The following is a 12,996-nucleotide window of genomic DNA, read 5'->3' on the forward strand; positions in this document are numbered from 1 at the left end:
GATCACAAAGATACGTGGATTCTAGTTGCAGTTCTACCATAAACTGCCTACCTCACCTTAATTAGCTAACCTCTCAAGAGTAATAATCACCCTGCAACTTGCATATGTGTGTGTGCACATGTGCACAAGGATACATTAAGGCTGAAGTCTATTCTGGGTCTAAAATTCTGATTCTAGCAAAAAATGAAGACTTAGGAGACTGTGGATTACCTATGTAAAATACCATTATATCTTGTCCTAATTTTCATATATTTCAATGATCCAAAACATTTCAAAGGCTGTGATTACAACTAAGATATGTAAAAGGATTGTAGTATCTACACCAATATATTATTAGTAGTATAAATGCTTAACAGAGTTCTAAAAATAGCACATCAATTTAAAAATGTGTTATGGAGAAGCTTTACTTCCTACCACTGCACTCACCCATCATCTTAAAACATTCACATTGCTTGGTACATCAATATTCTTTCTCCAAAATCTATTTACCATAAAAGCTATAGTATTTTCTTATTTATTTATTTGAAGACAGGGTCTTGCTATACAGTTCAAGCTGGGCTTGAATTCACTATGTAGCCCAGGCTGGCCTCAAGCTCTCAGCAATCCTCCTGCCTCAGCCTTCTGAGTGCTAGGATTACAGACGTGCGCCACCATGCCCAGTATTTTCTTTGGTCATACTTAAAGTCAACTTTTCACTTTACTGGCTTACAGAATCAATAAGGAGGTGAGGGGATTATAAGTTTAAACGTAACTAAACCTTTATGGAAGCCAACAACAACAGTTTTTTCCTCATTTAACTTTCCAGGAATTTGCTGAAACAACCAAAACACCCAATTACATGTGATCTAGGAAAGAGTAGGCCTTATATTAGAATGTTTATACTTATTCAGTTTATAAGCAAGATTCAAGCAACTTACCATTGTTCCAAAAGGAATGGCTCTTGAAGCATGGTAGTAAATGGCTATAAAGTTGATGAAGAAGGCAGTGCCACACACCATAGCTGGGATAAGAAATGCCCCAATAAACATCTGCTTTATCCATCTCCTTCCTGAAAGGGAAGGAAAAGTATAAAACCAGAGCTAGACAAAGATGTTTAAATGTTTATAAGTATCTAGGGCCAGATAATTTATTTAAAATTTTAATATAAAGATCGTGAAGTTTGATATCCTAAATTGTTCCAAAACAATGGCTGGTGGAAAACATCTCCATTTAGCTCAGAAACAATATAAAGATTTAAAATTGGATCATTATTAAAATTCAACCCTACAATCATAAGCAAAAGGGGCCCAAACAGAAAATACTATAGGAAAAACAACCCAAACTTTTGTTTTCCTCTATATAAAGTTCTTTTTAAACATCTGTCTCAGAGAATTACTGCCCCCAATCTTAATATTCCTTCAGAAAAACTCCGTGATTTTGAACTTTCTTTTTCATTTCTTTTTCAGATGTTTCACGAATCCCTCCTTTCCAACTTATATCCAGCATTTGAACAACATTACAAAAATGGTGGCAACTAATAAAAGTATTTCTTCTATTTAATTCCTAGAATTTTCCTTTCTTCTACTTTTGATTATCTTCTCAGATTCAGACATGTATCAATAAAGCTCCTTAAATAAATCTCTTTATCTCTCCTTTGCTTTGAAATAGTCAAAAGAATCCCATGCACATCCACTGGGTACAACCAGTACCCAGGTACCTGGTTCCCCACACACTTGGAGACCTAGTCAAGCCCTGGCTTCAAAAACTGGGTCTATTGCATTATTCAGTGCACGGAGAGTAGTGAGAAGACCTTGAGCTCTACTAAAGTTCAGATCCTGACATTATTTTAAAATTACTGATTCCCTTGGCTGATCTCTACATTTTAGGTCTCTACTGATTTTCCAGGATTATTCAGACAAAATATTAGGATATGATCAGGCCTTCTCAGATAACTACCAATCAGAATATAATCTTTATACTTTGTAAGATAATCCTACATCTGAGCTTGAACTCTTAGTTTTCAAGAGTAAATATAGAAAAAGAAAGTGAGCTGGGTGTTCTTAATTTGCAATCAAACTAAAAGTAAATTTATGTTGAAGTATGAACACGTTTCCTATTTTAAATAAATTAGTTTGTGTTATGGAGATTTTTTCTGGAAGTTACAAACTATCAAGTTTTAGCCTAACTAGTTTTCTGGTCAAATTCAAAGCAGTAAATACCTTAGGCATTCTTATCTCCTTAGGATGAAGCCCTATATGACAGGACTTCTTTCCCACACCAGGAGGTAGAACAGTGACTGAATACCTAACTAAAACAGTAGAAATCAATAGGCAATTCATAGAATTAGCTATACAGAAGGTACTGACCACTAAATCTAGTAGGACCTATGAAAACAGTGAACAAGACATCCTGAGTGAATTTTAAGTGATCCTACATTATGACATAATAGATAAGTCTCTCTAGTAATACTGATATTGCTTAGGATAGGCTGTGAAAATGCTATTAGGAAGTTTGTCTTGGGAATATAATTTTAAAAACTTTTCAACAACCATTCATAAACAAAAATATCCTTGTATTATCCCCATCATTTCCAGGTCAAAGCAGTAAAGGAATGAGGAGGTATTTAAGATGAAGTGCCCTTAGCAAGAGATTATGACACAGAATAACAGAAATACTTGCAAAGGTTTCTTTGATAAATATTTAAGATAATGAAACAGCACTCCTTCCTATTCTCCTTCCACTGATCAGAAGCTTTATCATACACCATTAAACATGTTTTTATATTTGCCTGTAATAATGTTATGCTCTATGTGAAGTCCTCATATGGACCACATCTAGGAGCTGGCACCTCAAAGCAATGTGAATCAAATAACTTAAATGTATTCTCCTACATGTTCCTCAAGGCTAATTTCACAATGGAGATATCTACTAATTATTCATAATTTTAGGAAATAAAATGCAAGGATTCCATAAAAACAAGATAGAACACGTAAAAGATTGGTAGAAGTCAGTGAACTGAGATAGCAAAGGATTTTATAATAGCTATACTACCCATTTGAAATTTCAATTACCTCTTGGAAAATATTAGCACCTATAATTAAAAAGACATATTGATAACTCCTAAGTTACCTCCTTGTCTAGCATACAGACTTCCTCCAAAATAACCATTCACTGGAGACGTAGCAGCATATACAAATATGGCTGTACTGAGCATTGATCCTCTCCTTAAAAGGTGAAAACATAAGGAAAGTTAAAACAATTTTTTTAAAAACTCACATAGTCTCCCCCGTTAGGTTAATTTCAAGGATAAAATTAAAAACACAAAAAGACCACATTCTGTTCTATAAAAAGCCTGAAAAGGTTCTCTAGTGAATGAATTCATATTAAAACTGTTCTTAAATACCATGCTAATATTTTTTTCTAATCTACAGTTAAATTTCCTAATATATTTTAAACAAATATTTCACATTTCCTTGGCAAAAATATTAGATGCTAGCACTAAAACTGTTTTGCAACCCTGCAATTCAAGCCCATCATATGGAACAAGATATTCATCCGGTTTTAAAAAATGAACAGATTATTCTTTTTCATGACATGATTCCACTCCTTAAGAGTTTTGCTTAGAAATAAAATGGAAGCAGGACAACTTATGTTAAGCATTATTATTTCAAGTGGTATAAGATTGAGACTTTTTCTATCAGTTTCCCTTCTGCTGTTAAAATGATTTTTTAAGAAATCTACTGCAGGGGATTTAGCTCAGTGGTTCCGCTGCCTGCCTCGCAAGCACAAGGTCCCAAGTTCGATCCCTGTTACCAAAAAAAAAAGAAATCTACAGGTACACTAGTCAAACATTTAACTCAGTAATGACATCTAGGGAATTCATACCAACTACTCTGTTGAATAAAACTGGAAAAAAAAATTTAAATGCCTAGTTGCAAAGAGAAATATTAAAATGATAAATAACAGTATCATTTGCCATAAAACAGGAACGTGCTTATTAACCCATGTACTCTTCTGTTCAAATACCTTTGCTCATTTTCTTAAAGAGACTGCATACAGAACAAGAGGGATAGATAGGGATGACTTCTTTTCCTTTGATTTTTCTTTTTTTCAAAATGGGAAAAACTGTCATAGGTAGACATCTACAGCACAGCAGATTGGAGCCTTCGCAGGCCTTCTTCCCTCACTGCATGGAATTCATACTTAGCTCCAAAGAGGGTCACCTAGTCTCTTCTACATGCAAACCTGGCCTGAGCAGACCCCCACTGGAGATAGTTAAAATTACCTGTAATAGTCTGTCTTCTAGAGGGAACAATTACATGTGGCTATCAAACAACTATGGTTATCAAAGCAACAATGAGAAGCCTGTATAGCTGGGTATTCCAGTCAGATAAACTATCAGCTTAGGGTCCATCTTAAAATGGTCTTTGCTTTCATAGGTGTAAAAGATTTTTATTCCTTTTGATTCTTATTACCAGAGATTTCTGTTAACTGATTTACAAAGTTCTGACTAGTCTTTTTAAATAATTATAAACCTAAAAATTGTAAAAGTTATTATAATTCAACTTGGCCAAATACATCTGAGTGCACTCTTGTTTACAAACAAGTTGTCTTATGTGTGTGTGTGCCTGTTCAATTTGTTAAAACGCATACAGCTGTTTTGAGCTTTTTTTTTTTGGCATTTTGGATTTTTTAAGATGTTTGCCTGTAATTCAAGTTGGCTTATAGATAAATATAATTATAGACATGCTTCCCCCAGGTTGCCAGATGATCCAAATAATGTCAACTGGTTTTACAAATACAGTACATATTGTTGTCTATGTATAACTTGGAAATCTTTCATTGGTCAAGATATGTGCTAATCATGATCTGGCTCTCACGGGCCAACTAAAACTTTGTTAAGATAATTAAATAAAGACTCTTGGGCTTAGGAAAACTACTGGACAGGGCTCCTCTTGGTAAATAAAGAAGCAGCTGCCTGGAAAAAATTTATTCGAGCCTTTGTACACAAAGGAGGAGACCCCAATATTTTCCATAGCCTTGTGGGAAACACATCTCTAAACATATCATTGTGATATGTATACATTGGTCATGGTCTAAGTTTTCTGAGGGAAAACAGATTTTCTCTAAAACGCTCTTGGTACAAGACAAAATTAAGGGACAAAGGGTTTCATGTAACAGATACTCATTGTTATTTCATAGTATACATATTCATGCCTTCCAGGTATACAAGTCTTCTAGGATATTGTTTATGGTACTGATCTTTTTTGACTCAGGTATCTGCCTTTCTCTTGCACTCCGGCTACTTGTAATAAGAGGTACATGTCAAGTCAGCATTAACCAATCAAATAGTAGTTTTCTTAAAAACTTATGTGATGAGGCATGCCGCAGCTAACTGCAGAGGAGGCTTCTGGGTCAACGTGCCACAGCTCTCAGCAAATAGGAGGCTTCCGGGTAGGCGTGCCACAGCTCCCAGGAAGACTAGGCTTCCAGGTCAATGTGACACAGCTCCCATCAGAGAGGAGGCTTCTGAGTAGGCATGCCATAGCTCCTAGCACAAAGGAGGCTCCTGGGTAGGCGTGCCACACCTCCCAGTGCAGAAGAGGGTTCCGGGTCAGCGAGCCACAGTTCCCAGCGCAGAGGAGGCTTCCGGGTCAGCGTGTCACAGATCCCAGCCCAGAAGAGGCTTCTGGGTAGGCATGCCATAGCTCCCAGGGCAGAGGAGGCTTCCAGGTAGGCATGCCACAGCTCCCACTGCAGAGGAGGCTTCCAGGTCAAAGTGCCACAGCTCCCAGTGTAGAGGAGGCTTCCTGGTCAGCGTGACACAGCTCCCAGGGCAGAGGAGGCTTCCGGGTAGGCATGCCATAGCTCCCAGGGCAGAGGAGGCTTCCAGGTAGGCATGCCACAGCTCCCACCACAGAGGAGGCTTCTGGGTCAAGGTGCCACAGCTCCCAGTGCAGAGGAAGCTTCCGGACAGGCATGCCACAGCTCCCAGCACAGAGGAGGTGAGCTGCGTGGGCGCCAGCAGTACTCCACCAACGCCCGACAAAATGAGAAGACACAAAAAAGCCTCAGAACCAAACTTCCAGATCACCTAAAGCAACCCCAAAGGGAAACGAGATGGAACACTCTGAAACAAAACCACTTGGACTCCCTACACTAGCAACAAAAGAGGATCTGGAAAAAATGAAATCAGAAATAATTTCTCACATAACAGCAGAGATTGTGCCCATAGTGCAAGACATGATTAATAAATCTAGAGAGGACACAGATAAAAAAATTATACGAGCTGAGGAACATGATGGAATCCCAACATAGGAAACAAATAGAATCTATAAAACAGATGCAAACAGATTTCCAGGAGATTAAAAACTCCACTGAAAGTCTATGCAGCAGAATGAGTCAATGCAAAGACAGAATTTCAGATATAGAAGATAAGATTGCAATTAGTGACCAGGAAAAGAAAAATTTCTTTAAAATTATAAGGGACCATGAGAAATCAATCCAACAGCTGCTAAACGATGTAAAGAAGAATAACTTAAGACTGATCAGAGTCAATGAAGAAACAGGAGAGAGTGCAGATGACATAAAAAAATCTGTTCACAGAAGTGATGACAGAAAACTTCCCAAGCAGGGGAAAAGAACTTGACATACAGATAAGTGAGGCATATAGGACTCCAACTAGCCTTGATCAAAACAAATCTACACATATGCATATAATAGTTAAGATCTCAGAAACCCAACAGAAGAACTAAGTTCTACAAGCAGTTAGAGAAAAGAAATAAATCATATACAAAGGAAAGCCCATCAGAATCACAGCAGACTTCTCAATGCAAACTCTCAGGGCAAGAAGAGGTTGGAGTGATGTAAGCAAGCCCTAAAGGAAAATAACCTCCAACCCAGATTGATGTACCCTGCAAAACTATGTTTCAAAATTGATGGAGAAATAAGATACTTTCATGACAAAGAGCACCTTAGGAACCTCTTGAATACCAAACCAGCACTCCAAAAATTTTTAGACAAAATCCTAGGAAAAGACAATGAGGATCACAACCTGAGGAAGCCCAGCAGAATGAATCCACCAGGCACAAGAAATTAAAACAGGAGAATCCAACAAAAAGAAAAAGTGATGACAATGATAAGTCAGTATATATCAGTTATAACCATCAATGTTGATGGTCTCCACTCTCCAAGCAAAAGAAATAGATGGGCAGAATGGGTCAAGAAGCAAGATCCAACAATATGCGGCACACAAGAAACACATTTAATTCAAAAAGAAACTCGTAGACTGAAAGTTAAAGGGTGGAAAACAATACTCCATGTAACAGGAACCCAAAAAAAACCAGGAGTGGCTATCCTCTTTGCAGACCAAGTGGATTTCAAACCCACACTTACTAAGACAGACAGAGAAAGACACTTTATGTCCTTGTAAAGGGAACAATCCAACAGGAAGAAATGACAATCATAAATATCTATGCACCAAACACTAGTGCACCCAACTATATAAAACAAATACTAATGGACATGAAAAATCATATAAGCACTATTACAATTGTAGTGGGAGACCACAATACCCCATTGTCACAAATACATAGATCAACTAGACAAAAAACAAGCAACGAAATACTAGAACTCAATCAAAGTCTTGCGCAAATGAACTTAACTAGATGTTTACAGAGTGTTCCACCCCACAAAATCAGAATACACATTCTTTTCACCTCCCCACGGCTCCTTCTCCAAAATAGACCACATACTCACTCATAGAACATATTTAGGTAAGTGCAAAGGAACTGAAGTTATCCCCTGTATATTATTATCAGACCATAGTGCGATGAAATTGGAGATCCATAGCAAAAGAAACTCGAAAAATTTCATAAACACGTGGAAATTGAACAACACACTTCTGAATAACCAATGGGTCACAGAGGAAATTAAAGAAGAAATCAGACAGTTCCTTCAATTAAATGACAATGACAGTACAACATATCAGAATCTATGGGACACAATGAAAGCAGTCTTATGAGGGAAATTCATAGCAGTGAATATGCATATTAGGAAAACAAACAGAGTGAGCCCAATTAAACAACCTCATGCTGAACCTCAAGCTTCTAGAAAAAGAAGAGCAGAACAAACCCAAAGCCCATAGAAAGGAGGAAATTATAAAGATCAGAGCAGAAATCAATGCAATGGAGACTAAGAAAACAATACAAAAAATCAATGAAGGCAAAAGTTGGTTCTTCGAAAGAACAAACAAAATTGACAAACCCTTAGGCAACCTCCTCAGAAAAAGGAAAGAAAAAGCCCAAATCCATGCAATTAGGAATGAAAAGGATGAAATTACAATGGACCCAGCAGAAATCCAGAGAATCATCAATACCTACTTCCAGAATGTATATGCCAATAAGATGGAAAACACAGAAAAAATGGACAGATTCCTAGATACGTATGAATTACCAAAGTTGAATGAAGAAGACCAAAAAATTCTAAACAACCCACTGTCAATCAATGAAATTGGAAACGTAATTAAAAACTTAACAACTAAGAAAAGCCCAGGTCCTGATGGCTTCACTGCTGAATTCTACAAGACATTTAGAGAGGAACTACTGCCAACACTGTTTAAACTCTTCAATGAAACTGAAAAGGAAGCAATACTCCCGAATTCATTCCTGGAAGCAAGCATCACCTTGATCCCCAAAGCAGAGAAAGACCCAACTGAAAAAGAGAACTATAGGCCAATCTCACTAATGTACACAGGTGCAAAAATCTTTACTAAGATACTGGCAAACAGAATGCAGAAGATCATCAAGAAGATCATACACCCTTACCAAGTGGGATTCATCCTAGGGATGCAGGGATGGTTCAATATATGAAAATCAATCCATGTAATACAGTATATCAATAGAGCCAAGGACAAAAACCGTGATTATCTCCATAGATGCAGAAAAAGCATTTGACAAAATCCAACACGCATTTATGATAAAAACCCTGCAAAAAATTGGAATAGATGGTCTCTACTTCAATCTGATCAAAGTCATCTATGAAAAACCAACAGCCAGTATCATACTAAATGGTCAAAAACTGAAATCCTTCACACTAAAATCAGGAACAAGACAAGGATGTCCACTATCACCACTCCTGTTCAACACAGTTTTGGAAACATTAGCCACGGCAATTAGACAAGAGAAAGAAATAAAAGGAATAAAGATAGGAAATGAAGAAATCAAATTTTCATTATTTGCAGTTGTCATGATACTCTATATAGAAGACCCCAAGAACTCCACCAAAAGTCTTCTAGACTTCATAACCAAATTCAGTCAAGTAGCTGGATACAAGGTCAACACACAAAAATGAAAAGCGTTCGTCTACATGAACAACAGACTCACTGAAAGAGAAATAGGGCAAACGATTCCTTTCACAATAGCATCCAAGAAACTGAAATACCTAGGAATCAACCTAACAAAAGAAATCAAAGACTTCTTGTCTGAAAACTATAGCACTCTGAAAAGAGAGATCAAATAGGATATCAGAAAATGGAAAGAGATCCCTTGCTCCTGGGTAGGAAGGATCACATAGTGAAAATGGCCATACTTCCAAAACTGCTATATAGATTCAATACAATCCAAATTGAAATACCAGAAGCATACTTCATGGACCTTGAGAAAACAATCCAAAAATTCATTTGGAACAAGAAGAGACCCAGAAGAGCAAAAGCAATACTAGGTAATAGAGACATGGCAGGGGGTATTATAACCACCAACTTGAAACTATACTACAAAGGTACAGCATGGTACTGGCAAAGAAACAGACCCGAGGACCAGTGGAACAGATTAGAAGATGCAGAAACAACTCCAGACACACTCAGTCACCTCATCTTTGACAAAGGAGACAAACACCTTCACTGGAGGAAAGGTAGCCTCTTTAATAAATGGTGCTGGAGAAAATGGGTTTCAACTTGCCAAAGACTAAAACTAGACCTATTATTTCTCACCATGCACTTAACTAAAATTGAAATGGATTAAAGATCTAAATATTAAAACAGAAACACTGAATTGGATGGAAGAGAAGTTAAGTAGAACTCTTGAAGACACTGGTGTAGGAAAAGATTTTATGAACAAAACCTCAGTTGCCCGTGAACTAGCACAAACAATCAACAAGTGGGATCTCTTTTTGCTAAAAAGCTTCTGCACAGCAAGAGAAACCACCAACAGTGTGAAGAGACAACCCACAATGTGGAAAAAAATTTTCACCAGCAGTCCCTTAGACAAAGGTCTACTATCTCGAATCTATGAAGAACTTAAAATCAGACCTCCCAAATTTAAAGACCTAATCCAAAAACGGGCATCTGAAATGGACAGACATTTCTCAGACAAAGAAGTAGAAATGGCAAATAAACAGATGAAAAAATGTTCAACATCAGTGGTCATTCGAGAGATACAAATGAAAACAATGCTGAGATTCCACCTCGCCCCAGGAAGAATGGCTGCTATCAAGAAATCAACCAATTAACAAATGCTGGTGGGGCTGTGGGGAAAGAGCAACAGTGCTCCACTGCTGGTGGGAGTGTAGACTGGTGCAACCACTGTGGAAATCAATATGAAGGTACCTCAAAGAACTAGGACTAGAAGTCCCATTTGACCCAGCTATTCCCCTGCTGGGTATCTTCCCCAAAGAATTAAAAGAATCATACCACAGTGACATATGTGCACCCATGTTCATAGCAGCACAGTTTGTAACAGCTAAAACTTGGAAGCAGCCCAAGTGCCCTCCAACTGGAGACTGGATCAAGAAAATGTGGTTTTTTAAAATAAAATGGGAGTACTACTCAGCCATAAAAACGAGAAATTAGACATTTATAGCTAAATGGATGCACATAGAGGTGATACTCTTAAGTGAAATAAAGAGGACACACGTGTAAATATCGAATAGTTTCTCTAGTGTGAGAAACTGGAGGTGTAAATAAGGACTAAAAGGTATAATGTGAAATAGGAAGAAAAGGGGCAAAGGGGAAGGGTAAGTGGGAGGGGTAGGGGAAAGGAAAGAAGGGAATGGAATTAATACGAGAAAATGAAAAAAAGGAAACAAAGTCTCTGTAAATAGAGGGAGGGATGGTGGGGTTGAAGAGAGGGCAGGGGAAGGGGGAAAAAATAAGAACCAAGAGATTATGTAAAGGTGCAAATTTCCAATGATGAATGGCATTATACTGTATACCTAAAATGTACCAATAAAAGGATATATTAAAAAAACCTTATGTAATGTATGTTATATGTGCCACCACACACTAGGGATATTCAGTCGCCAGTTGAAACAACGTCACACACTAAAATTAGAGGCTAAACATTATGAACTCGTAAGGTGCATTTATAGGCCAATATGTATATTCTCTTTACATGGCATCCTACTAAAGGATAACAAATAAGAGTTTTCTTTATATCATTTAAAGCCTTGTGATCAGATGGAGGTGTATGACTGAAAGACTATTCTGTACTAAGATGGACATGTAAGTGTTACAAAGAAAATGTCATCGTGATTGCCATGCTAAAATACTATGTGTGTAGCTCTTAATCTTAAGTTTCTCTATAATATATAACTGCTGTCTGTTAACATTCTGCAGGCATTCAACTACTAAAAAAACAATGGTTGGTAAGAAATAACAACCCTCTAACTGTACTTTATACTTCAAAAGTGCTTGATGTTTTAACTATTATAATAGTTACGCTCACTGCTCCTACTTAAATACTTATGTCACTGATCTTCTCTTCTGGGTGTTCAACAATTACAGTTTGGAGACCAAAACTAGAAAGGTAACTGGGCTCTGAGGACAGCCAATATTTTGGCCCTGGCCCCTCAAGGTCAACAAAGATCTAGGATGCAAAGGAACCTTTCCTACAGGATCCTACATCTTTGCTAAGTCACTCAACCTCCTGTGTGGGGAGATTGCTGGGGACCAGAGGACAAATGTACTGTGTGCCAAAGGAGGGTCACATAAAGGGAAAAATCTACCACTTTCACTGAAAGCAACAGGGTCAAGCAAGGCCATGACCCATCCCGATGGCTGACATTGAGAGGCTCTATGCATGGTTCCAAAGTAATGCCTGAGGAGACTTAACTGACCTTGATAGATAGCAAAAGGTTCATACTGATTGACATAGGTCTCACTTTAACTTGGTCTTAAACACTCAGCAGAAAAGAATAACCAAAAGAGGTATAAAATAATGCCATAGTAATAAACCTAGATATAAAAAGGGGCTCCAGTCACTGACCCCTTCTGGCAGTTTCTAGCTATACCAGTAGCTGACCACAGTTATGGATCATTAGGAAAAAACTATGGTAGAACCTGTAAGAGCCAACAGGTTACAATCACTATTTCAATTTCTAAGTGTGACTTTCTTCCCAACCTGCCCTTCCATTCTAGTGTGCTCATGCTTAGATTATGCATGCTCTTATTTTCTTAAAAGTTTCATTTATTCTTGCCTAGAGGCTGCCAAACTCCAAAGCAGTCATACAAACAGAACCAATGACAAATGTGCTAGACTTCTTTTACCGGGATCCACCAGATCAACCTTGTAAACAGCTTATAATTGCTAAACTGTACAATAGGACTTCTATATCGGGATTCTGAAGTCCCCTGGGCCTTCTCCTTATCCTCTTTGTGGGAGGCTATTACTAGTTCCTCCCAGTTGCTGGCTATATTCATAGCAATCCTGTTGACCTTATACTTTGGTCCATGTATTAACTGTTTCTTTGGCTTTGTCTCCTCCAGACTCAAAGCTATATGGCTACCAAGATGATAATGCCTGGCGCCTATCAAGGCCCTTTAGATAGACTCTGTGTAGAATAACTGTACCTGCTGATGACAACTACAACCCTCTGCATCTGGAAGTAGCCAGAATGGTCTTTGCCCTTTGCCCCCTCACAGCAGTTAGGGGTACTTCTTCAGAGGGAGGAATATTGCAGATAGGTAAATTAATTGGATATCTTGTAGGCAGTTAGGGCTAGCCCTCGAGGAGCCAACATGGA

At 37.9% G+C, this 12,996-nt stretch overlaps 1 protein-coding gene across 5 annotated transcripts in view; it reads right to left on the reverse strand.

Moving 5' to 3' along the window:
- Tm9sf3 (transmembrane 9 superfamily member 3) overlaps positions 1-12,996 on the reverse strand; it is a 78,502-nt gene that overhangs the window by 29,664 nt on the left and 35,842 nt on the right. For all 5 annotated transcript variants that reach the window (XM_004838577.4, XM_021253131.2, XM_021253130.2 and 2 more), the window contains 2 exons: positions 3,109-3,203; positions 918-1,048 (listed from right to left, as the gene is read on the reverse strand). In XM_004838577.4, the coding sequence (XP_004838634.1) occupies positions 918-1,048; positions 3,109-3,203 (226 nt within the window). The remainder of the gene's footprint in view (positions 1-917; positions 1,049-3,108; positions 3,204-12,996) is intronic.

This window comes from Heterocephalus glaber, unplaced genomic scaffold (genome assembly GCF_053883595.1).
Source record: "Heterocephalus glaber isolate CG9 unplaced genomic scaffold, H.glaber_assembly_v1.0 deba00001497, whole genome shotgun sequence".
Classification (NCBI taxonomy): Eukaryota; Metazoa; Chordata; class Mammalia; order Rodentia; family Bathyergidae; genus Heterocephalus; species Heterocephalus glaber.